Genomic DNA, 24,632 nt, shown 5'->3' with positions numbered 1-24,632 from the left:
AAAATTACAGCTCCTCGCTTTCTCTACATTTATCGTGAGATGCATTCTCCCAACACAAAGTGGCTCTGCTACACGTTGCCCTTTTGCTAGTGGAAAGCTTAAGGCCAGTTAGAGAAGACCACCAACACCAGCAATGTGGATGAATGTTTTTGTAGCCACGCCGTGTGTGTGTGTGTGTGTGACCTCAAATTGTTTTGTCCTTGCTATGCTGCATTCAGGGAAATGTGTGCTTTGCTGGCGTGGGAATTAATGGTTGCAGGTAGGTTAAAGGGGGATTAAGTATAGTCTGTTGCGGTCTCAAAACATGGAAAGCCATTTTAGCATTTATTCAATAGCCTTGATAGCCGGAAGGTGCAGAAGTAAGATAATTCAGAGCAGTTGCAAAACGACAAAGGCGCTCCTAGCTAAGTGCAAATCAGTTATATTTAACTTTTCGATTTGGGAGAAATTATTTTGGTAACATTTTAATCTAACATCAGTGCAACACTAAAGTATTTATTTTTATTTCCTATATTTGGCAGCAAATATTAACAGATTTAATCTAATTGGTGACTAAAGAATTAATTGATTAGAATTTGATAAAGTGACTCGTAATTGGATTTCAAGACTATCAAATAAATGTTCACGTGGCTTTTTTTTTAGACACAATTTGACAGATTGACATGAACAGTACATATAAGACGATGGTACGTTTGTCTCGCTTTGCTACAATAAAAAGTAGTTTGAAAAGGCTGCTAAGGGCGCTAGGAATTTAAAAAAAAAAAAACTACTTTACTTTTACATGCTAAAAGCCTCCAAGTGTGTATTTTCATGAGGAATTTAGGTTACAGTCGTTATTTATTGCCGAAAGAAAATTGGCAGAGCCAATGCTACTTTAAGGTTAGGGTCCAACTTTCTAATTGTATTTTGCAAGAATTTACACCAAAAATTCAACAACAATAAAAATCACCTTCCCATTCCTAGCATCTTTTCAAAATCCCTCACCGCTCAGTGATTTCGACGGCATTATTTAAAATTCTCCGACGCCATTGAGAAAAATCGGTGTAAGCATGCGATCATTTTCACGCATAAAACTCAAATCGAAAGAGGAATTCATCGTAGTGAGGAAAATGTTATCATTGCAATTATAATAGATGAATTTTTAAAAAAGCCATTGCGCATGCGTCCCTCAACCACTGTTTTCCGTGATTACGAAATACATTCAGAAAACTATACACACAAATAATCTCTATATAGTGTTTGTAGAACTCCTGTAACAATATTTCAAGCGTTTGTGTCAAACGTGTCATAGTGAAGCATTGATTTTTAAAATACAATAATCAGCAAGAATAAGGCCATTGGAAACTGAACAAGCCCTCGTCGTCACGGGTTTGCCCCGCCCACCTACCGCCTCCTCTCTAAAATTCCTCTTGAATTATAAAAATAAAACACATTTACAACAGCTTCATTAACCGTACGGTACTTTTTTTTGTTGTTTTTTTTGCACACAAGTCAAATTTGGTTGAAAAATGCCGGATGTGGACATTCAAATCTCATCGTCAAGCGGTCGTGGTTTGACGTGCCGAGTGCAGCATAAAAAAAATAAAATAAAATAAAAATACTCCCACTAACGCTCGACCCGTTTCAGTACCATCACATTCAAAAAGTCACCGGAACCGGACTCAACTCTGTCACCGTCGACCCTGCTGCTTTGGAAGCAATAACACTCACGTTAATAAAAAGGCAATATTACATTTTTGCTTTTTGCTAGCGGGAGTCAATAAATTTGGAAGTTCGGAAATAAAGAAACATTTTTCGAGGATAACTTCGCATTTCCGCTTTCAGAATGACCGACCACACTGTACAGCAAAAGGTTACAAACACGTTCATACAAGCTCCAAAAAGATGGAATTTACATAGCAAATTTTTTTTTGCCCAGGAGTAAACATTCAGCAGTGAACATGGATGTTATACAAAGTGGTTTTCTCTTTTTTTTTTTTTTTTTTTTAAACAAGAGTGGATCATCAAAGTTTTTTGGGGAATCACAAAAAGGTGCACTGAAGAGATTGTGTGCAAATACAGTATTTGTACTCATTTTACATTATCATGCCACAAAAAGACACGAAGATTTTGATATATATACTGTATAGAATACCCTACAATACCGTACGTAGATCATGTCAAGAAAATATTACATTATATTCAAATCCAAAGTGGAATTTTGTTGGATTTCTCAAGTGCTGTGAAGGGAAAATAAAAGTACAAATGTGAGCTCCATTTAGTACTGAGCAACGGAATGTACTGCGGTAAAAACATGCAAATTCATGTCACTTTTAAAAAGATTTTGTAAAGTTCAGTGCTGGTTCCAACAATAAACTATTTTTGTTTTACTTTTTAAAAAAAAGCCAATTACTTGCTTGAAATTATTGGGAAAAACTACGTTAAAGTTTTCCGCTACAACCTATGCTGAATTCGTTTTTTTTAAAATTATTATTAAGATGCAGGTGTCAGATCGAAAGTGCTACCAGACCTGTTTCTGTTGTTCCCACAAAGGTGAAAAACAAAACAAAAAATCCATAAAGCCAATAAAAAAAAATCAATAAAGCAACGTGCTGTTACATTTCCATGCTAGTATTCAAATTGAAAGCAATCGCCATATTACATGAGAAACAGCGTCAAACATGTCAAAGTACTAAAGTGCCGTCTTTAAAAGAAGCGTAGCGCAACACGTGAGTAAAATAGAATGTTGTTTGTGTCGCCTTTCAATCATATTTCAAATAAAGCCTCGCAAAATTCCAAATGCTGCTACGCAGGAAAAAGGGAAGCTCCAAAACCCCTTCAATCCAACTCTTCATTTTGTGCCTTGTGGCAGAAATATAAAGGCAGAATTTTCTATCACCATATTTTATCCACCATCTTGTTTTCTTTTTTTTTTTAAATGTCACAAGCAAAACATGCAGCCCGATACACACGCGAGTACAAACAAATTTTGAACTCTAGATGTAGATATGCATAACTATGTATAAACTCAAACCCGCCCTGTACAATAACCTCACATACGTTCCTGCATTTAAATATCGGCGGCCATTTTGTGCCTGCAGAATGTCACTTCTAAATCGCTGGCTCTGCTACATATCCATACTTTTATATTGTTCGACTGCTTCATCTAAGACTACAACAATAACAATTGCTTTGGTTTTAAAAAATATTTTTTTTCTTCTAATGTTTGGCATAGAGAGTTTAGAAAGTGTCATCTGTATGGCCCTGGGATGCTATTGTGGAACCTCAAAATGCAGGTTATGGCACTCGCTTTGGGAATGTTGGAATATGGCGGTGGGAAAATGCTACGTTTTCAGGTAAAATGTTGAATGGATGAGTTTTTTTTTTTTTTCCCTACTTAGAAAATTGCACGCGTTCAGAGGAGTACGTCGGCTCCTGCGCTTCAAGGTAGAGTCTATGTACAAATATGAGTGACTCAGCTTTAGGTGCAAGAAGGGCTGGTGGCGCTCTCCAGGGAGGACTGCGAGAGGCGGCGAGTGAGTGGTCCGATGCTGGGGTCCGCCATAGAGGAGGTAGGGAACAGCTTGTACCAGCCACCCACTGTCGCAGTGAGGTCCAAATCCTCCAACAGGATCTGGGCCATTCCCATGAAGCACTTGTGGTCCATACGCCCGTAATCCCCCCACACAATTACCTACACACCAAAAAATATATATTATTTCATGTGCACAAAATGGAGACGTCAGGGGCAATATTATTAGTGAGTCGGATACCTGGAGGACTTTTCCCTGAGGACTCTCGTCAAACAACAGAGGCTGCTGGTAGCTGGGGTCAAGATTCTTCTTCACGACTTTGGTTTTCTTCTTAGCCAGGCACACACCGTTCTCCAGAACGTACACCTTCACGTAGGTTGCTAAAGATGGTGCAGCAAAAAAAATAAGTCATTCGACTCGATTTTGCCGCACATATCGAGTGAGTGCGGTCGGAGTACCCGGGATGTTCCTGGAGCCCGGTTTGGGGATCAAGCCCCTGGCCTGGTTGACCTCCACCTCCAGTTGACCTCCTCTGTCCACCATTCCAACATGGACGTCTCCTGCAGGAGAGAGACACATTTTTCTAATACTTTTTAACCAACAAATCGCCATGAAGTGTTCAATTTACACTTGTCTCCGCTAGAGGGAGCCATAGAACAATCTATATCCAATATGTGTCCTTCTGGAGTCTTTCAGAGCTTTTCCTTTAACGAATCACATTTCATGCCTGATAACTTTACATACTTGTGCATTAGTCGGTACAAAGGATTATCACCGGGGCGCTCCCCTCGGTTCTTTTCCTTGATTTTTTTTTCTCCTTGCACTTGGCTGCTGGCTTACCCATAGGAGGCGTTGCTAATGTTTGTCGCCCAACGATCTGAGCGGGGCCTAAGCCGCCCAGGAAGTCGCTGAACTGGCTCTCGGGCCCGAGGCGTGTGGTAGGGAAGACAAACCTAGACAGGAGAGCCCATTGAGTTGTCACGCTGGAGATTCACGTGAAGCTATCCCACGAGGCGGATGGCTTACGTTCCGTCTGAGCTGTTTGAGTTGGTGCTGCCGTCAGTGGAGTCCTTGCTACCTTGCCGTGTCACCCGGTTCCTCATCTCCACGGCGATGCCGGTCTCCGTGCTCCGTCGGATGGTACTGCGAAGCTTCTTGGTCCCACCGTCTAATGAGAATTGTAAAACCAAAGGTCAAAGGTCACTTCCACACTTTATTATTACCATAACATCCATGCTAATTTATTTGAGCACATTAGCATTTGTGCTAGTGGACTTTCATTAGAAGCAATGATGTGGTTTATTTAATAATGTTTGATTCTTTTTATTTTTTTGATGCTTTGTTTGTTTGATCTACTCTGGATTTGCCCTTCGTTGCTAGTGAAAACAAACTCTCAGGTCCAGCCATCGGACTTCATTAGGCTTGAACAACTCCAAGCTTATTAAGCATCCCTCACCATGCTCGCCCCTATCGCCATGACAACCGCAGCCTCAGAACAGTCACCAAGGGCAAACAAAGCGGCGTGATGGGACCGGAATGATTTCCGCGAGACTTGGGGAGGACGACGAGGTAGCCGACAGTGACGCCGAGTGGCTGCTCGCAAACTTCGAGCGCTGCTGTGGCAACTCTGATCGGGAAGCAGATGATGCCACCTGAGACAGCCGGCGCCATGGAGACAAGCTCATCCCTATTATTAAAAAAAAAAAAAAAAATCTAATCTAAAATCCCCCTAATTAAATTCCTAATGATGCCATAGCCTTCTTTGATGCATCAAGTAGCAACTCCTTCAACTATTGACTCATTTATTAGCATGGCCCTCCCTATATCAAAACAGCCCCTGTTAAGATGCAGTGATCGCTTCCTTCCTCTTTAATCCCCTCCTCCTCCTCTTCTTCGGCGCGCTCCCCCTTTTCCATTGCCATGGCAACACGGTCTGCATTGCACCAAGAGCCCCGACCAGCCTTTTCCCCTCTCCGAGTGCCATTTCCTGGCCTTTAAAATCTCCTCTGTCTAACTTTAGATCTACCTCGTATCTCGTAGTAAACATTTCAAATTAAAAGCTTATGGCGGCCCCCGGATAGAAACATCGAGGAACACCTGGAGAAGACACAGGTAAGCTGAGGGAGCTGATTGGAAGACACATGGGACTACCCCCCCCCTCATTCAATCCATTGTTTTCCTTTCCGCTCTGCACTTTTTATTCCGAAGCCAAAACAAACACGTAATGAGCGCGAGCCCGACATAAATCCGACTGCTAAAAAAAACATTACATAAGCCACCGGAGTAGAGGCCGTTTAATTGTCTGCTGATATGAGGAATAATCCATCCCCAGAAGACGTGCAAGATTGCAAAAAACACGCTGCATCTAATTCAATATTTGTGCACATAAAAGGTATGAAGAGAAAACAATCCAGATATTAGATAATAAAGTTCGAGTCACATGGTCGGAAGCAAATTAATTGATTCAATTGCAGACAAAAGTACGCATATATTCGATGTGTGTGTGTGAGGATCATTAAAGCCGCTTTGACATTTGGAGAGAACACTGATGAAGCCTTTCTCATTATGAGCTGTAATATAGAATGCTGTTTTTAGCCTCCCTGCACCGACATGCCTATTGGGCCCTGACAACATCCCGGGTCGAGCGCTGAAGGGCTGCGCTGGTGAGCTGATGGATGTCTTCACAGACATCTTTAACACTTCCCTGCAGCAGGCCAACCTCCCGTCGCGTTTCAAAGCTGCCACCATCGTACCTGTGCCGGAGAAACCTGCTCCGTCCTGCTTCAATGACTACCGCCCCGTGGCACTTCCGCCCATCATCATGAAGATGTTCGTGGACTACAGTTCTGCCTTCAACACCATTGTGCCACAACGTCTCATCAGCAAACTTGACAAGCTGGGCCTTAGTCCCTATCTCTGCAACTGGCTACTGGACTTCCTCTGTCAGAGGCCACAGGTGGTACGTGTTGACGACAAGATCTCCGCCAGCATCACGCTGAGCACAGGGCCCTCCCAAGGCTGCGTGCTCAGTCCGCTACTCTTCACCCTCCTGACGCATGACTGCATTGCAACCCACAGCGACAACCGCATAGTGAAGTTTGCTGACGACACGACTCTGGTGGGTCTCATCACCAAGGGAGACGAGACTCAGTACAGGCTGGAGGTTGACCTTCTGACCACGTGGTGCAGGGACAACAACCTCCTGCTGAACGTCGACAAGACCAAGGAGGTTGTTGTTGACTTCCGGAAGGGTCACTCCATACTCCAGGCTGTTAGGATCCTGAACTCGCTTCCCCTTTCTGCGTAGCGTCCTGTACTTTTGCGCTATGCTTACTGTCTGCTGTATGCACACTGGCTACGTTTTGCTCCACTTATTTATTGTGTTATCTGTTTATTTATTATTTATTCATCACTTTTATTATTTATTGTTTGTGCCTTCTTGTTTTTATGTTGTGTCGTTTACTTGTATGTCTATCGTGTGATATGTCTCGTCAGCGTGGGATAGAGAAAACGTAATTTCGGTTTCTTTGTGTGTCTTGACATGTGAAGAGATTGACAATAAAGCTGACTTTGACTTTGGATGCGCCCGTGACGGCAGCGAGCCGTCGCGCGTAGCAACAGTAACCAAGCACGGGTGTCTGCGATCAAAGATTTTGTTGTGGCGTCTTCACTGCTGAGCCTCTCTGCTAAATTTGGCGGCAGCGGGGGGAAAAAAAAAAAAAGCTTCAAAAAGATAGAAGGTAAAAATAGATCTTATTTGTAGTTGAATCCGTGTCAGTTACATAAGAAAGATACAAATTGGGTCTGGCTATATCTATTTCTTCTTATGAAGCCTTTTTCGAGAGCTTTTCAGGGTCGGAGCTTGAAGACGTTTGACATTTAGTCTTTTGAAAACAGATCTGTGTCTTCCGTCCAATAGTGACCAATAAGACGCTATTAGCCTTTTGCATGGGAAATGATTTGTACTAATGGCAACTCTTCATGTAGTGCAGGATGTCTGCCGATGAGTTAATATGCTGCAGCGGCTGCTGTATAATGTCACTTCATTACAATGAGGAAAAAGGCCAATCTAATTGTCAAGTCATTTCTCCCGGAATACTCGACTTTATGCGGAGTGGATGAGAGGAAACTAATTTTGTCAATGTATTAATCACGTTGATTTAACTTAATACGAAATGAGCATTGGGATTGTGATTTCGTGACGAAAAAGGGAATAAAGATCACACAAAAAAGGTGAATAGGAAGATTAGCATGACTTTTTCACCATGTTGTAGATTGGTTGCATTGGGGCTTAAGAGTAAAATGTCATTTGGGCTTCGGGAGAGGAACCTGCCGAGAACGTCCTGTGGCGCAGTAGCCGCCTGTCGACGCCATGAAACAGATTTAGAAATAAGCCCGCCTGTGTGTTTACATTGGCTGAGAGAAGAGGTGTGTGTTGGTTCAATGCACCAAATGCTCACATCATTATTTTTTTTTTTTCTACACGCACATCACCCCCGAGACCCCAAACACACAAACATAATTACTGTTCTCCGGAGCAATTTCCTGTATTGTTATTTGAAAGTTGCATTGCACAGCTCCTTGACCACCTTTGATTGAACATAATGGCAGCATATCAGATGCATTATAGTGTGTTCCAATCTCTTTCTGACCAAGCTGTGATTTGGGCAAATGATGTAACGGTCGTAATTTCGATAAAGACTAGGTCGCTTCAGGTTGTTTGTTTTATTATGAAAGACTCAAGTGTTGTTGTTTGCCCGCAAATGTGACAGCAGTTCAGAGAGTGAATGTCTGAGTATAATAAAGTACCAGGAAAGTAGTTTTACAGTTACTAGCTATGCAATTTTCCAATTGTCCGACTGTGATGTCTGAAAGTTAGCATTAAGCTAGCAGACTTTCGTTAGTCTTATTTACGTTTAGAATTTAAAAACTTAGCATGAAGCTAGCAGACTTTCATCAGACTTATTTGAATGGTTAGCATTTACAAAGTTAGCATGAAGCTATCAGACTTTGATGATGATGATGAATGTATCCGTTTCAATTATTATTATTATTCACTTTCATTATTAGACTTATTTTCATGTTTAGCATCTACAAAGTTAGCATTAAGCTAGCAGACTTCCATCAGGCTTATTTACATGTTTAGCATTTACAAAGTCAGACTTTCGTTAGACTTATTTACATGGTTAGCATTTACAAAGTTAGCACACTTTGGTTACCGTATTTTCCGGACTATAAGGCGCACCTAAAAACCTAAAAGAAATTCAAAAGCTGACAGTGCGCCTTATAGTCCAGTGCGCCTTATATATGGACCAAATTCTTAAATTTAAACTGGCCCGAAGCATTGTGTGATGAAATCAATCATAAGTGGCCCGCTAAAGACTATGAATCATGAATCAAAAAAGACTATGGATCATTATTTTGTGATTATAAAGTAATTAGTTGCGTCTGAAGTTGAAATAAAAAAGATAAAATGGAGAATGATTTGATTTGGATTAAAAATCTGACATGATGCATTAATTAGTCCGGTGCGCCTTATATAAGGACAAAGTTTTAAAATGGGCCACTCATTGAAGGTGCGCCTTATAGTCCGGTGCGCCTTATAGTCCGGAAAATACGGTACTTATTTACATGGTTAGCATTTGCAAAGTTAGCATGAAACTATCAGACTTTTGTTAGTTTGGTTGAATAAGAAAATATAAAAAATCTGTTTCTATCTGTGAGTCATAAGCTATTTTGTATTTGTTTGAAGGGAGCGAGAAAAGTCGAAAGTTGGGACGAGGACAAAGCAAGAGGCATATATATCGTAAGCAACGACTGCTTCAAATGTGTTTTGTAGCCTCTGAATCGCACCAGTGGGGAGCAAAAAGCTTTTAAGAGGACTAAGAAAAGGTCTCAGTCGGCATTTATCGAGAGAGCTAGTGACTCAAAAGAGGGGGGAGCTTGGATAATAGCGCAACCAGCTTGCATTCAAGACAAGCCGAGAAAAAAAAAAAAAAAAGTCCAGAGATTGTTCCATTTGAATGGCTTTCACCCGGAGACGAGGTGTGACCCAACAGAGAGCTCATTGTAAAATATTTCCAGTCAAATTTCAAGAAGGCTTGAGTCATCTTAATTAGAGTGATTTTCTTTGGGGAGAGATTTTCCCTCAAAAAACAGGCAACATGGTGAAACCTCAAGTGCTGCTGCCAAAAATGCTGATGACTCACAAAGTAGACACACACACACACACACACAGTTACCAAATGAAAACAGAACTAATTGGAAGTCAAGATACAGTATTGTTGACTTTTAGGGCATACTCATTTGGGATTTAATTCATTATCATTTGGTTTTACCCTATTTGGTGCTTCCATCTTCCTGCTGCACAATTCATCTTATTAAAGGAAACCCAAAATTAGTCTCGGCTTGTCCATTATCAGAGATTGAAAAACACGATTTAAAAATAATTGAGCAAACTATGAGACGGACTGCCAAGCAGTGATTGGTTTGCGATCAACATCTTTATTTTTGCCTGGTTTCCATTAATCTAGTGCTCCTTAGTATCAAGAGGGGTCGCCCTTCGTGCGAGCCACGGCTACAGGAGATTAGACTGACTGAGTCATCCTTTGAAACCTATGGAAATACTTTTCCTCGCTGCCAATAATAGCAGGCAATAAATAGAGCACAAACCGAGCAAAAAAAAAGGCACAAATCCTCGAATTAGAAAATCTATCAAGCACGGAAGGGCGGAAAGGGAGCAGCCAAGGCGTGTTTGCGTCATTTCACACGGGGATTTGTGTTTTTTCAAAATGTCCGCCATTATTTTTGAAATGTAGGCTTTCTACAAAAAAGAAAAAGAGCTCATTCCGCTGATGTTTGTGAACTGACTGGATCCAATTCACAAAATGGACCACGACCAGAACATGGCCCGCAGACACAATAACGCTTCAACGTTTACCTTCTCAGCACGCTTGAAGAGTATTCATCTCGATTCATTGTGTTAAGCCTCCGCTTTAAATCCTGTTATTTAATTTGAAAGGGTTGAAATGAAGCACAATGTTTAAAGGGGAGAGTGCTTGAACAGAATAAATGATCACTCTTATGTAACATGCAGTGTTCCGTTGCTATCTCCTGAGGTTTGCAGCCATTTTTTCCCAAATAGGTTTTAACAATGCACAGGCAAATTTGAATTTAGAGAATAAATGCAGCATTGCAAATGACTTTCACTGACTGATTGGATTAATAGATATTTACTTTATATTATATTTTATTCTTTATTTATTTATCGTATTTTATTCTTATTTATTTATTATATTTTATTCTTATTTTATTTTATATTTACGATGATTTTTTTGGTTGGAACAATACAGATTTTGCCATAAGTGGTCATTTACAAGGCCTGGTCAAATTGATGCTGTTGCGTAATTTCCCAACATGATTACATTTTGTGCTTTTAGCCATGTTTGAGCGCCATGGAGGTGAAGCTGAGGTGACGCCACCATAACAAGAGGAGCCATAATATGGACCAAGGTGGACGCACAGTGGGTGCATGATCCCTTCATTTAGTTCCAGGCGAGATATGTTCTCCTGGCAGCTGAGAACATCTAAATTTAGAACACCCCCCCCCTCACACACACACACCACCGCACTTTTCCCTCTTCTTCACATCCTCGGCCACAATGAGCCTTCTTCATGCTTACTTTGCTATTTGTTTTGTCTGCATGAAGACCCACCAGCAATTGGCGGAGATTATATTTAAAAATAAATAAATAAATAAATAAAATATATATTAACGTGTGTGTGTAAAAAAAATATATATGATTTTATTTAGATTATATAGTATGTATACAGTGATCCCTCGCGACTTCGCGTTTCGTTTATCGCGGCTTCACTACATCGCAGATTCTTTTTTCAAAATTAAAAAAAAACATTCAAAAGTCAAAATAAAACTTCTAAATTGAGGAAACGTGTCTAACCTTTGGGACAATGTAGTATTGCTCCAAATGTTCGTTTACATTCCTTTAGAAGTCCGTATTCGCGTGTTAGTATGATCGTGAATTAGCATCTTTCCGCTAACTCGTTAGCCTGCCCAGTACTTCTTGTTGGTGCCCGTATTTCGCGGATTTCACTTATCGCGGGTGGTTTTCAAAACCAATTACCCGCGAAAAACGAGGGATTACTGCATACGTAAAAAAAAAATATATATATATTTTGTGTATATATATATACGTATATATATATATATAATATATATGTATAAACAATATATATACGTATATATATATATATATATATATATACGTATATATATATATATATATATATATATATACGTATATATATATATATATATATATATATATATATATTTATTTATATATTTATTTATATATATATATATATATATATATATATATTTATTTATATATTTATTTATATATTTATAATATTTGACTCAGGGTTGAGAAGCCATACAATTCGACAAAGGGATGGATTTGCGAATTCCCACGTGCGGCGGGGAAGACTCCATGTGTCTGATTTGGGATTCAGATGAATGCGTGCGGCCACGTGAATAACGCTGTGTGTTCCTGTTTACGCAGCTCGTGGAACATATGGTGACTCTGTTAGCGCTGGCATCACAAAAGCATGTTGGACATGCACGCACCTTTCATCACGCTTCCGTTTACCCTCACGGATGAGAAAATGTGGATTTCAAATAGAGGGGCCGTTTTGGCTTGTTTGTTCATCTCTATAAAAGATGTGTTTATCTGATGAGAAACTTGGTATTAAAAAAAAAAAAATCATTATGCAATCCTAAGCTTTTTAAAGCAACAGAAAATCGTTTCCTGCTAAATAAAGTGCTTTGGCATTTGAACAAAATCCGTCTGGACCGGGCTATGAAATGTCACACTCTGCTGGATTTACACAGCAGATAGCGACGAGACTCAGATTGAGTTTTAAGGCTGAATGATCTCCCAAAAATAAACACAGTCAATGTCCGGCCACATCGAAGGCAGGGAAGCAGAAAGTAAATTCTAGACATGGACCCACTGTTCTGAAAAGGTCACATGGGCGCTGATGCACATGAACTAGCCAAGATATTAATGGAAGATGAACCCACATTTTTATGGTTGAAATTTAAAAATAAAATGGGCCTTTACTAAATGTGATGAGTTATCTGACTTCCCAACAGGAATTATTGCTCTCGTATGAAATCTACTGTATAATTATTCCCACGGGAGAACATAACGTCCCCGTCATTATCGTTCACCCCTGCTAACATGATATTCCCGCCTCGAGAAGAACAGTGAAAGAAAGAACGGATGGTGAAAATAACTGACCCTGCTGGTTGAGCTGCTGCGTGCTCTTGCTCCACTGTGACAAGCCTACAATGGCCACCATCTTGGCCCCCAGACTGGAGCGGCGTTTCTTGTTGCCGGCCAACGACGCCGACTCGGGGCCCCCGCCGCCGGGACTCTTCTCCAGGTTGTACATGGCCCCCGAGATGCTAGAGGAGCGCACAACGTTCCGAGCCGCTTCGCTCAGACCGCTGAGGCTGCTCAACCCGCCCGGGCTGGGCACCTCCACCGAGCTGCTCAGCATCATGGTCCTGCTGGTTGAGAGGACCGGTGGGGGGGCTGGGCAGGAACGTTGGAGTGGGGGTGCTGAGTAAACGGCAGAAGAGAAGATATGATGTGAGAATAAGGTGATGAGTGAAAAACACATTCAAAAATTAGAATAATGTTTATAAATAAAACAAAAATAAATTGAAATATATTATAACTCAATTAAAATAATTAAAGTAAATAAAAATATATTGTAAATAAATTAAAATAATTATAGTAAATAATAATATATAAATACATTAAAATAAATAAAATATGCACTAAAGAATAATAAGAAATAAAATAAAAAATTAAAAAATACAAATAAGAATAAAAAAATAAATAAAATAAAAATAATTTATTATTGAGTTAACTCTAATTCATAACAAATCCATATTTAAATTACAAAGACTTGGAAAGCAGGTACAACTACTTTCTCCTAAAGCGTCCAAAATATCTCACGGTACGTGCAGAACAAAGACAAAGGTCAGTGGGTGGTAAAAAATATCTCCAGTCACACGAACACAAATGTCAGGGATGGCCTGCTGTTGGCGGGCAACCTTGTCAGCTACTATTTGTCTCCCATGTTTCCCCGCAATCATAATTTGGCTCCAACATTAAACAGTAACTGCTGCCAGGCTCGCATGTGGATTCATATCTACACCATAAATTTACTTCATAGCCTAAAATGCACAAGAGCTATCAAAGCATCCCAGGAATTTTTCTTATGTCACCCAGCCTTTTTTTCACACGCCATTTTTCTATCTGATCATACTTTATTAAGTCAGAATGACCTTTTTAAAAATCCCCCTTGTCACTCGTGACATCTTCCCGAAACCTCCGTGCTTCTCCTCAACCTTATCACTGGATCTCATACTTGTACGTCTCATAAAAACTAGACCCAAATGCATCATGACTCATCGAGGAACCAAGTGTGCACACTTTTTTTTACAGACTGGTGAACGGTTGTACGGACGAATGCACATATTATTTATGCTACAGCACTTATTCTTGTTGCAGGCTGTCTTCAATAATACATATAGCGTAGAGTGAGTTTGCCCTTAATACGTCCTTAGAAGTTAAGACTTGGATGGATATGCATTGTGCTTTTTTTTAGGGGGAAACATCTGGAAACGACGCCACATGGGCACAATTTTGACATTTGGAATCACTGGAATACATTTTCACGGATTTTCACGGATTGCAAGTGGGCCTGGAACGCATCCCTGAGGGATCCCTTCATATAAAAATAAAAACGATGGATACGTAGGATAACAAATGAGGAACTATTGCTCTAAAATGGGATTATAGATGAGAGTGGGGTGCGCCACAGTGCCCCCGGGCCGACTTCCATCACGGGAGGTAGGCTAAGGGGAAGGAGACGAGATGTGTCACTGACCACATTAGTCACCGGGGAACGCGGCCATGAGTCAGGAAAGCGCTCGACCTCATCAGTCACGTCACTCTTAACCCAGTTTCCCTCCATTCCATTTGTTGTATGTCTAGCTTTCCGGGCACCTCACCCTACCCGAGTCATATGGGACCCAACTCCATATTGTCAGCCATTTTTACTCCGTGTAGGCGTCCCAATATTTTTGTCCACATCTGAAGGGACACGTAGGAGGTTTCACTTCAAAAGGCTACCGGGGGGTATTGATTCACTGCGGGGAAGAGAACGCTATATCGCTAGCTCAGCTGAGCGGGGATTAGCGTGTAAAATAGCGGCCCAGCAAATGAGCCTTCAAAATGATACACGCGGAGCCAAGGGATTTGATGATTATCAGCAAGGAGGCTTTGTTTCAAACGTTTCGCGATAGAAACTGGAGTCATCACTTTTGCTACACACAAAATCCGGCAGTCCTTGCCAAGAATGATCTTACAATAATTCTCATCAACATTATGCAACATGCACAATAAATATTACTCAAGATGGTGCTTGGAGTCATTAAAAACTTGGGATTTACTGTTCAGGGTCTTGAGGAGTTGCAAAATATTTGTTTGTATGATTATAGTGAAAGACGTTTGTTCGAGGCAAGACAGGCTTTCCGGAGCTTGAGTCTCTTCCCAGTTTGACTGTCTCGGTGGATTACACAGAGGATCAAGTGGGAGCCAGGCATTGGATTTCAAGAGTTAAGCACATGGAGAATTATCCCGCTTTCTCCCTTTTTTCCCCCCCCCAAAAAAGTGCCTGCTTTCCTCTGAGCCGGTTTAAGTATTCACGCCATTCGTGGAGTTTGACAGTGTCAATGAATTTCCAAAAGGCTTTTCTATTCTTTTTTTAATCAATTCAACAAATGTTGACCTCACACACTAACCACCCACAGATGGGAGGTTGAGGTGCAATGTCTGTATGCCTGTGTGTGTGTGCCATCTGATATAATCTCACACCTCAGCATGAGTGTGGCCCAGCCCGTGTAGTGCTTGGCGGAGAGGACGAGCCATCTGAAAAGTGCGTGCTGGTAATGTGCTTATAGAATTATATGCTCATGTGCTCTGCCCTCCCTTTGCCTGACACCCTCACTCATACCCAAACACACACACTCAAAACATATTAAGAATAAAAACATACATGTCAAAAATGTAAAGTGTCAAGATTCTCCATATTTTTGCTTAATTTAACAAAACGTAGTAAATTTAAAATCCATTTTGAGTAGACACTTGTGATGTTAAACTTTGGAGCCCCTATACAAATTTTTATTTTTTTTAAAAATACTTAATTTTTGCAATATTTCGATGACTTTAGGGAGACGTCATTAAATTACTGTCAGATGTCAAAAGGGGCCAATTAGCTAAATACTTTAAAATGCAAGATAATCAATTTCCATATCCAGTCATGCACTTTTTTATATTTTACATTGTGAGCCATAATACAAGATGCTCGGCTGATCACGTGCGTTGTATCCCAGTGACAGCACATTGCATTGTGCACAATTGTGGTGCTGAAACTGCATGAGCACTTACCACAAGGAGCGGAGAAGAAGAGGAGCGATGTAGGTCGCAGGTTGTCAAATGATGTGCTTGCGTCCCGCGTGATTTAATGTCATCGTTCGGGTGTTATTTTGACGTCTTGGTGAAAAAATTTGGGGGGGAAAAAGCTTTGCACGGCGTCTCCGGTCTGCACTCTGCTGCTTCTGGAGCTGCAATCCAAGGTGGGGTTGAACAGAACCGAGGGGGCGCTGCTGAGGATGAGAAAGGAGTGGGATAAAAGCGAGACGGTGGTCGAGGTGGGAGAAAACAGCGACATCGTGTGGCCTGATGTGGAAGTTCAACTTTATATCACGAGGACGCAAAAAGAAACCACCTTAGAAATGATTTGTGTCAAATACAAAATATGAGAAATTGACGTTTTTTTTTAGGTAGTAACAGATAATTTGCCAACAGACATAAGAGTTTTGTTTGACTTACTTTTTTGAGGACCTTGGTAATCCGCGCACCTGTTTCAATCAACAAGGGGCGGGCCGACGTGCACATAATTTGCATAATGCAAAAATGAATCATTTTCGAAATGCGGGAAAACAGATAAATGTTTTTTTTATTTGGGTGTGATCATAAAATAATTTGAAGCTTTAAATTAAACCCGGAGCATTTCAGCAGGAGGAGGCTTCAAGGGAATATGTCCCAGAGTAAACCTCTGCGCTTTAAACTGCTCCAGCTCTTCGGGGCTCAGTTCGCTCTCGGGGGAGAACAACATGTCCGAGGCACCTCCAGAGGCGCTCGTGGAGGAACTTGACTGTCCGAATAAACTTCCCGCGGGTGCCTCGGACCCAAAACCGCTTCCAAACGAGCCTTTGTTGTTTGTAGTGGAGGAGAAGCTGAAGCCTCCGGCCGAGCCAAATCCTGAAGATGGAGCCGCCGGCTGGTTGCTGGCTGGAGAAGCGAAGGAGAACGATGCAGCCGAAGGAGCGCTTGAACCGAAAGCAGACGACGAGGAGGGGGCACCAAAACCTGTTGGGGCTGAGATTGCGCTGCCAAAAGTTGGCTTGGATATTGGAGCTGGTGAGGAACCGAATCCACCTGCCGGAGCAGCAAAACTGAAATTGATGCTTGCCTGGACTGGTGCTGCCCCAAATCCTAAATAAATAAAAACATTCGCACAATGGGTGGGGTTTCTCGCATTTTATAAATCAAAGGGGAATTACCTGTGCTGCCCTGACCAAATGAAGATGACCCAAATCCGGAAGCTGTTGAGCCAAAGCCACTAGGCGATGCCTGATGTGATGGATTCTTTAGTTCTGCAAGCTGCAAAAAAATAAATAAAAACTTCACTTCCAGTAGTACCTAGACTTACATTATGAGCCTTTCAAGACACCATATTTGTGTAGACAAATATGCTCAAGGGTTATGTGTCTCACCAAAGCTGCACGAGTGGCTGGATTCATTCGCAGGAGCTCCTGGATTCTGTTCCTCCATTGACTGAGCAACAGATTGACACCACTCACCTAAAAGAAACGGATCGGGAGAACCCCAGCATATATATAAATACTTGAAATAGACAAGGACAAAATACAAAAATACTACACTTACATAACTCTGCATGTCTCCTGATGCTTTCGTAGAGTAATATTCCAGCCGAAGCTCTTCTGGAGATAGATCAGTAAAACCTACAAAGGGGGGAAAAGCCAGATTAGTTATAGATTATAACTACTTATTTAAAAAAAAGAGGATGTATTTGATACCAACCAGATAATTGTGTCTTGAAGCTACCATAACAGGAGAAGCCCCACTGGCCCGAGCTCTCCCAGGCCTTCATATCACTCTGTATGATCTCCCTAGGGGATCAGGAAAAGAACACGTATGGAATTGCTGTATTTAGCCAAAATGTCAAATAAAAAAAAAATACTTCACGAAATTAGACTCACAGTTTCTGTTCATCGTCTTCTTCACCAGCTACCGTTGCTTCTCTTCCCCCTCCTCCCCTTCGTTCGCTCTCAAAGTTGTTATTGTTGCCGAGTGCCGAAAATCTGTTTTGGGAAGAGAAACTAAAATCGGAGCTCTTCACGTCCTGTCCTATATTGCCCCTGGGATCCCTCAGGCTGGAGTGCTGTTGCTGGTTGAAGCCTCCTTTCTGCTGAGAGGGATTCACCCAAACCTTGTTGCCATACCCTAAAACATACACACGCCCAAAAAAATCAACATTGCGCTTATCTGATACCATTACAAAAACACACTAATTGGACTCTTAACTTTATAAATATTTATCATAAGAGCCTCGTCTTTAAATAGTTTGCCTTGATTCAGTACTGTACCTCCACCTCCTCGGGACTGCTGCGGAGGCGAAGAGCGATTATAGTTATTATATCCTCCACCGCCTCCTCTCGGGTGCTCGTTCCAACATTTATCACCGTAAAGACAACGGCCTTGGAGAAAAAATTTACACACGGGCATGTTTCTTTCTCTTTGGATTCGGAGTCAACAAAGTTTTGTTTTTAGTCTTCCCACTTAAAGTCGCAGGATAATGACGTCAATAGTTTCTTCATCTCGCCCACAAAGCAAGCGTAGAGCTTGCGCCCCCTAACGGACGGCGTGTGAAAAGCAGCCTCGTCGCTATCTGCTCGGTGGAGGCGCGACCGTTGGAGGGAAAAGCGGGATTCAATTTCAAACTCTGGCCATTGAGAACCAACGCCGACGGATTGGGCGACGCTATTAAAAAACAACAACAACATAGCGATTGCGATACAGGGGTAAAAAACGTCAAAGGTCGCGTAGTCGCTCATTTCGCGCCGAAAAAAGAGATCACCGGTTCGTTCTCGCCGTTGATTTCTTTACAAAAAAAAAAAAAAAACCGACGCCGGGTTCAGGTGTAGTGTATAATCCTGTTCCGAGTGCCCCTTTCGCCGCTCTGACGACGACGTCTCGACGCCGATTTTTGCGGGAAAAAAACATGCCGAGGCCCAACAGGCAGCGGGAGTACAAACCAGGAGACCTGGTCTTCGCCAAAATGAAGGGCTACCCGCACTGGCCCGCCAGGGTAAGCGCCATTCCACAGGCACCATTGCGGAATATACCAGGCTTTTTATTTTTTCATTGAAACGGCGCTTGTTTGGATGAGAGGCCTGCTAGCTTGCGTGTTAGCCTACCGCGCTAATTGGTTAACTAGCTTGCTAGCGTACACAAGCGTATGTCTACGAGCCAATTTGAAATCACAATTATCGCTACGTTTTTTGCTTTTAGTCATTTCAGGTGCCACTTCACTAATGTCTGCGTAATATAACAAGCCGTTGGGAGAATACGTCAAATGAGTTAAACACCAACTACTTTACAAACACGTTGAATTTTTGTATTGCTGCCATGCAAACATTGGGGTTCTCCAACCTGTAGGTCGTGGCTCCAATTCGATCAGTGGTGCTCAAACGCTTAAAAACACTTTGCTATCTTTAACAGCACAATTATGATCATCATTAAAGTACTCTTGTAAGCATTTGGGTTATCAGATGAAAACCATAATGAAAAAATTAAAGGATCATTGAAATGTATGCCCACAAGTTGTTCATAAATTCAATCAACATGTGGCACATTCCTAACAGGGCATGACATTTTTTCCAATTAGCTACTTGTTCCATTTTGTAACATTTAAGGAGAACATCCGCTCCTCTGTTTGCAGATTGACGAGTTCCCAGAGCGAGCAGTGAAGTCTCCCTCCAACAAGTACCAGGTGTTCTTTTTTGGGACACACGAGACGTAAGTAACAGCAGTAACTTTTGGTTCTTGCTGATTATTTCAGGAAAATATAAAGAATTTTATGACTACACCAGATGATATTTACGAGAGACACACAATGGAGAAACAACAACCGGTGTTGAGAGGTTTTGCTGTGACATAGCAGGAGGTTTTACGTAAGCGTTTGGTCTTTCAGGGCATCCCTCGGGGCGAAGGACTTGTTCCCATACGACGAATGCAAAGAGAGGTTCGGAAAGGCCAACAAGAGGAAAGGCTTCGCCGAGGGCCTCTGGGAGATTGAGAACAACCCCACCGTCACGCACGAAGGCTACAAGGTGAGACGCCGCTCTTCTGCACTCGTCCGAAGCGTAATATTTTACAAACCTTGCGCAAATACTCTCGCAGTCGTCAAAGAAGGACGACGCGTCCGAAGAAGCCGCCGGCTCGGAGAAAGCCGACGCGGAGGGGAGCAGCGACGAGGACGAGGGCGCCCTGGTCATTGACGAGAAGAACGACAGAGGGGGAAACAAGCGCAAGGTGGACGAGTCGGCTGAGGTGAACGTCTCGCACATACTTATTTCTAACATTGGTAAAAGAATCGGCAATTACTGAGCACATCAGATGCACAGCAATGTCAGCCACCGATCGCAAGACTGGCCACGGGGTATCCGAACTGAAAATGAGCTGTTAGCTTTTCTGCTAACTAGTTCCGAATTCATGGTAAACTTTGGTACTATTATCCAGTCTGTCCGGCCTCTTGTCAGGTGTCGCCCAAGCGGCCGAAGGACGCCGAGGGTGCCTCCGACGGAGACAATGCGAAGATGGAGGGCAAGGTCAATGACGTGGCCACGCCCAAAGCATCCGAGGACAACGCCGCGGCGCCGGGAAAGCAAACGGCAGATAAGGCAAGTTGAGGGAATACCACCGCTACACTCGAGAGGCTTGGAAATCACCACAACTTTCTTGGTTGGATTAGGAAGTTCCTTTATGTTCGCACTTGTGAATTCACAAGTTCACACATTTGCCTTTATTTTTAAACTTATCCTACTTGATTTGCAAAAAGTCGCCATTTCTGAAATGCCCTAACGTGCCACACGGTGGCGCCAAATCCCCACTCTAATGGAAGAGTAGGAAACATTTTAGAGGACAAAGGAGCAGATTTTCAATTTAACCTTTTTATTCTTTTCCCCACCACTGCAGGTTGTGACAGAGAGTGCTTAACGTCAGCCCACTCCAAAAAAAAGAACCCCGGTAAGATGCTTCTCATCTGGAATAGAAGCGTGGACGCCATGACGTGCAAGAAGTCAGATTTCACAAATTCAATTGATATTTTCAACAACAAAAAAGGGGTTTGTATGAATAGACAAGCAAATGTTTATTTGTCAAATTGGGATATCATATATCCCAATAGTTACAATAACAATCGGATATCAAAACCAATGGAGCTGTTTGGGGCTCGTTTATAAATGGGGATTTTGGTGTGTACATATTTTTTATTTCCAAGTGCAATTAAGTAATTACGCAGCGTGAACGCCAGGTGTCAAAGAAACGACGTCAAGCAAAAAGGGTAACTCAAGATATGAAAATACTCTCATTTAAGGTCTCTGATTATGGATATTGTGATATTGTATATGGTAAAAGGAAAAAAATCACTCATGCTTTCAGCTTTAAATTTAAATGTTTCGCTGCTGGTTGTTTTGCATCCGCCGCTCACATTCAAATGCGGATATTTCAGTTTGTAATCCCGTTTACGTCCCTGGGGTTTCCCCAAAGTACCCGTAGGCAAACATCACGTCCACATCCAAATGTATATAAACACAGAAGACGTGCATTTACAACAAAAGGTCAATTCTCACTTCGAATAAAACATGAATACGTCACGGCGGTTGGCATCCATTTTGTTTTTTTTGGGAAACCCTGCCATTCAACGTGCTCTTGTGTGGTATTTGGTTGCTTTTCGGTGATGTTGTGCTCATTGAGGGTGCCCACGTGTGAATAATTTAACATCTGATTGTGTATTGAATATATTATATATAAATTAAATTTATATATATATTTAGACCCTGTCTCAGAGCAACAATCTAAGCGTTAATTATGTTCCTACTTCTGAAGATCGTTTACCGCCGTCATATTCAGAAGCAGAAAGACATTCCCGCATGCTCTGCCATGTTAGCGTGTAGCCCAGTCAAACTATTTCAAACATTGACACTCTTCAAGTTCATCTCAACAGACATTAAATATGATTAGAACAAAATAAAGTGTTGCTGTAATTGTGGACATTTGACTGCATTGCGTTTAACCACTGTGACGTTTTTTTCTCATGTATCGTATTTCCTTAACTAGTGACCTGGTTGACTGTAGTTATCTCAGTTCATACTCTAATCAACCAAAACGGCAGCGCTAAAACTTGCCTCGCTCTTTTTATGTAGCTTTAAAATATCCTTTCACTGGGTATAAGTTGTAATAGCCACAAATCCAGTTCATTGAATTCCTCAACTTGCCCACCAATTTGCAGAAATACGGTATGTGCTTGCAAGTGTTTGTTTTTGTAGTGAGGCATCTGGAAAAAAAAAATATTCAAAATTGCTTAACTGGAATTTGAGTCTTGCATTTTATACCACCGCCACTCTACTTATGTACAAGTCTTATGTTGAACAACATTGTGATGTTTTAAACAAGGAGTGCTTTATTTTTTTTGTTCAGTATATGACATTGTCGTTGGTTTACAACTTGCCCGCGTAACGTGTCAATGAAATATAAGAACGAAAAATAGATAAAAATGTGTATATAATGCTGTCATTATGAGACCTTGACACACCATGTTGTTTTTCATTATGCTACTTAAAGTACATGGCAAATTGATTTGTTCTGAGTGTAATTGAGTAATTGTTGCTTTCATTTTCTCCATTATTTTAATATGCTGCACTTAGTTTAATATTGTAGCCGCTGGTCCATTTAATAAACATGTTTACTATAAAGAGTCTTGTTTTAGTTCCGTCTTGTATAATTAAATATGTGATTTGTAACATGTTTCAATTTTATTTTAAAATCCATAAAATCGTCGAACTACAGTCGGCACTTCGTTATGTAAATTGGATCACGCCAAAATTATTGCTTCGACATACACCGTTTAGACACTGCGCATGCGTAGCAGACATGACCTTCCAGTCCAGTAGGTGGCGCTGCTGTCTTGTGTCACTCCACGCAGCGTGACATTGAGAAGAAGGTAAGAGTCGTAAACTTGTTTGGTTTAATGTTGGTTTCTCACATTTTTGAGCCTACGCAAATGCAAATAGATGCGCACACAGATGACGTTCATTTCTGATTTACCTTCACGTTAGCGTAGCATCTCTCCCTTTGGAATCTCGGCTAACTGTGTTACCTACCATCCATTCCTCAGTTCCTCTCCTTAGCTGCCAATCGGCATCATGAGGCTGACGGCGTTGTTGTCCATGGCCGCCCGGGCGGTGGTTCCCAAGGACTACCGCTACGGTACTAACAGGCCGTGGACCGTGGCTGCAAAGCGTCGTAATCCACCGGGCAAGAGGCGGAACAAGGTGTTTGTCGAGCCCATCGCCGACCACGACTGGTGGGTCCTCCGAGGGGACACGGTGAGCACAAACTACTACAGAGTTGTAATCGTGTTAAAATGTCTTCTTTAGTGTTATCTATGGCACCCATTTTAAATATCTTTAAAACACACCATAACGATCAGCTTTACATATGCAGCTAAAAAAATGATTTTTTGTTTGTCATGAAATATTTCGTCTGGTGACGTCCTTCAGGTAGAGATTCTGTCCGGGAAGGACAAAGGCAAACAAGGGAAAGTCATCCAAGTCATCAGACGTAGAAACTGGGTCATATTGGAAGGTCTCAACACAGTAAGCTTGCATTTGATATCTTTTTTTTTTTTTAATATATAATGTTAATCTGTAATCTGAAACTAACAAATATTTTTTAAACATTGATCAATTTGTTGATTTCTATTGAAGCATTACAGATACATTGGGAAAACCGGCGATTACCGCGGGAGCTACATCGCTAGTGAAGCTCCCATCCTGCTCCGGGACGTTGAACTCGTTGACCCCTCCGACAGGTACCGCCACATTCGTTGCCACTCACTACAATGCTTGAATGGCAGCTGTGCACTGGGAAGTTTGTCACTACGCTATATTTTAAAGTCTTATTCCCACAGATGTCTCATAGTAATTCAGTTGACTGCAATGGTTTCGGTGTGTCTCTCACTCTCGCATTAAATAGTTCACTCTTTGAAACTGACGTACTTTGGAACGAAATCAAAAGCTTCTACCGTCCTCCCCCACACTCCCTTTTCCAGGAAGCCGACTGAGGTGGAGTGGAGGTTCACAGAAGAGGGCGAGCGAGTGCGAGTGTCGCTCCGGACCGGTCGTATCATCCCCAAGCCGGTAGTGGAGCGACGGGATGGGATTGTCCCTGAGCAGTGGAAAGGTGAAGAAATCATTGATTTCATTATTTTGCTATTTTCTTAATTTTGGTGTTTGTTTCAGATGGTCCCAAGGACACCAGCCCAGAGGACACGCTGGAGAAGACCTACACGCCCTCTCTGAAGACCCTGGAGGAAGAGGTGATGGAGAAGATGGGCATTCAGGAGGACAGGAGGCACGGGCCCACCTACTGGTACTGAACCAGGACTCTCGTTTCCACCAAATCCATCACAGGATGGTTTGTTTTAAAGACTGTATGTTGTTGTTATATCAGGAATAAATGTCACAAGCATCTTTTTGCCCAAACAGAGAAACCTGACTTTAGTCTTCACATTTATTCGGGAATACTTTGATATATTTTTGGTATGTATTTTTTTTTTTTCTTGTTGACTGCACGGCACAACTTCCACTTT

At 41.8% G+C, this 24,632-nt stretch overlaps 4 protein-coding genes across 6 annotated transcripts; 2 read left to right on the top strand and 2 right to left on the bottom strand.

Annotated features, from left to right (window-relative positions):
• Nucleotides 1–1,944: 1,944 nt before the first annotated feature.
• On the bottom strand, nt 1,945–16,226 carry rims3 (regulating synaptic membrane exocytosis 3). The gene is made up of 7 exons (XM_061267522.1): nt 16,061–16,226; nt 12,836–13,159; nt 4,539–4,680; nt 4,353–4,465; nt 3,971–4,072; nt 3,753–3,892; nt 1,945–3,673 (listed from the first exon to the last, which is right to left on the bottom strand). The coding sequence occupies exons 2-7, from the start codon at nt 13,098–13,100 to the stop codon at nt 3,461–3,463; spliced, it is 975 nt and encodes a 324-aa protein (XP_061123506.1). The 5' UTR covers nt 13,101–13,159; nt 16,061–16,226; the 3' UTR covers nt 1,945–3,460.
• A 379-nt stretch (nt 16,227–16,605) lies between these two features.
• Nucleotides 16,606–18,622, bottom strand: nup42 (nucleoporin 42). 2 transcript variants are annotated; one of them, XM_061266995.1, is made up of 7 exons: nt 18,346–18,622; nt 17,959–18,202; nt 17,780–17,868; nt 17,624–17,700; nt 17,452–17,538; nt 17,239–17,338; nt 16,606–17,170 (listed from the first exon to the last, which is right to left on the bottom strand). In XM_061266995.1, the coding sequence occupies exons 1-7, from the start codon at nt 18,482–18,484 to the stop codon at nt 16,671–16,673; spliced, it is 1,236 nt and encodes a 411-aa protein (XP_061122979.1). In that variant the 5' UTR covers nt 18,485–18,622; the 3' UTR covers nt 16,606–16,670. The 2 variants fall into 2 exon arrangements, with proteins under 2 accessions (XP_061122979.1, XP_061122980.1); XM_061266996.1 differs by having other exon boundaries at nt 16,606–17,113.
• Nucleotides 18,623–18,636: 14 nt separating this feature from the next.
• Nucleotides 18,637–22,734, top strand: hdgfl3 (HDGF like 3). Its single transcript, XM_061266999.1, has 6 exons — nt 18,637–19,067; nt 19,701–19,777; nt 19,953–20,091; nt 20,162–20,311; nt 20,521–20,661; nt 20,957–22,734. The coding sequence occupies exons 1-6, from the start codon at nt 18,981–18,983 to the stop codon at nt 20,975–20,977; spliced, it is 615 nt and encodes a 204-aa protein (XP_061122983.1). The 5' UTR covers nt 18,637–18,980; the 3' UTR covers nt 20,978–22,734.
• Nucleotides 22,735–22,913: 179 nt separating this feature from the next.
• Nucleotides 22,914–24,533, top strand: mrpl24 (mitochondrial ribosomal protein L24). Of its 2 annotated transcripts, XM_061266998.1 has the most exons (6): nt 22,914–22,982; nt 23,157–23,367; nt 23,542–23,637; nt 23,749–23,852; nt 24,093–24,223; nt 24,283–24,533. In XM_061266998.1, the coding sequence occupies exons 2-6, from the start codon at nt 23,185–23,187 to the stop codon at nt 24,417–24,419; spliced, it is 651 nt and encodes a 216-aa protein (XP_061122982.1). In that variant the 5' UTR covers nt 22,914–22,982; nt 23,157–23,184; the 3' UTR covers nt 24,420–24,533. The 2 variants fall into 2 exon arrangements, with proteins under 2 accessions (XP_061122982.1, XP_061122981.1); XM_061266997.1 differs by lacking the exon at nt 22,914–22,982 and having other exon boundaries at nt 22,989–23,367.
• The last annotated feature ends 99 nt before the right edge of the window (nt 24,534–24,632 follow it).

The sequence above is a fragment of the Syngnathus typhle genome, linkage group LG20 (assembly GCF_033458585.1).
Source record: "Syngnathus typhle isolate RoL2023-S1 ecotype Sweden linkage group LG20, RoL_Styp_1.0, whole genome shotgun sequence".
In the NCBI taxonomy this organism is placed as follows: domain Eukaryota; kingdom Metazoa; phylum Chordata; class Actinopteri; order Syngnathiformes; family Syngnathidae; genus Syngnathus; species Syngnathus typhle.
Note: the sequence above shows the minus strand (reverse complement) of the source record. Positions and strands in the feature narration are given on the sequence as shown.

What these genes read in the sequence shown, in the direction of transcription:
- mrpl24 (XM_061266998.1), top strand. Translation starts at nt 23,185, where the DNA reads ATGAGGCTGACGGCGTTGTTGTCCATGGCCGCCCGGGCGGTGGTTCCC. An exon ending in GGGTCCTCCGAGGGGACACG is followed by an intron (nt 23,368 to 23,541) that starts GTGAGCACAAAC and finishes GACGTCCTTCAG; the next exon opens with GTAGAGATTCTGTCCGGGAA. An exon ending in TGTCCCTGAGCAGTGGAAAG is followed by an intron (nt 24,224 to 24,282) that starts GTGAAGAAATCA and finishes TGTTTGTTTCAG; the next exon opens with ATGGTCCCAAGGACACCAGC.
- hdgfl3 (XM_061266999.1), top strand. Translation starts at nt 18,981, where the DNA reads ATGCCGAGGCCCAACAGGCAGCGGGAGTACAAACCAGGAGACCTGGTC. An exon ending in ACCCGCACTGGCCCGCCAGG is followed by an intron (nt 19,068 to 19,700) that starts GTAAGCGCCATT and finishes CTCTGTTTGCAG; the next exon opens with ATTGACGAGTTCCCAGAGCG. An exon ending in TCACGCACGAAGGCTACAAG is followed by an intron (nt 20,092 to 20,161) that starts GTGAGACGCCGC and finishes ATACTCTCGCAG; the next exon opens with TCGTCAAAGAAGGACGACGC.
- rims3 (XM_061267522.1), bottom strand. Translation starts at nt 13,100, where the DNA reads ATGATGCTGAGCAGCTCGGTGGAGGTGCCCAGCCCGGGCGGGTTGAGC. An exon ending in TCAAACAGCTCAGACGGAAC is followed by an intron (nt 4,466 to 4,538) that starts GTAAGCCATCCG and finishes TCTCCTGTCTAG; the next exon opens with GTTTGTCTTCCCTACCACAC. An exon ending in GGGCTCCAGGAACATCCCGG is followed by an intron (nt 3,893 to 3,970) that starts GTACTCCGACCG and finishes CACCATCTTTAG; the next exon opens with CAACCTACGTGAAGGTGTAC.
- nup42 (XM_061266995.1), bottom strand. Translation starts at nt 18,484, where the DNA reads ATGCCCGTGTGTAAATTTTTTCTCCAAGGCCGTTGTCTTTACGGTGAT. An exon ending in GAAGACGATGAACAGAAACT is followed by an intron (nt 17,869 to 17,958) that starts GTGAGTCTAATT and finishes CTGATCCCCTAG; the next exon opens with GGAGATCATACAGAGTGATA. An exon ending in CTTCAAGACACAATTATCTG is followed by an intron (nt 17,701 to 17,779) that starts GTTGGTATCAAA and finishes CCCCCTTTGTAG; the next exon opens with GTTTTACTGATCTATCTCCA.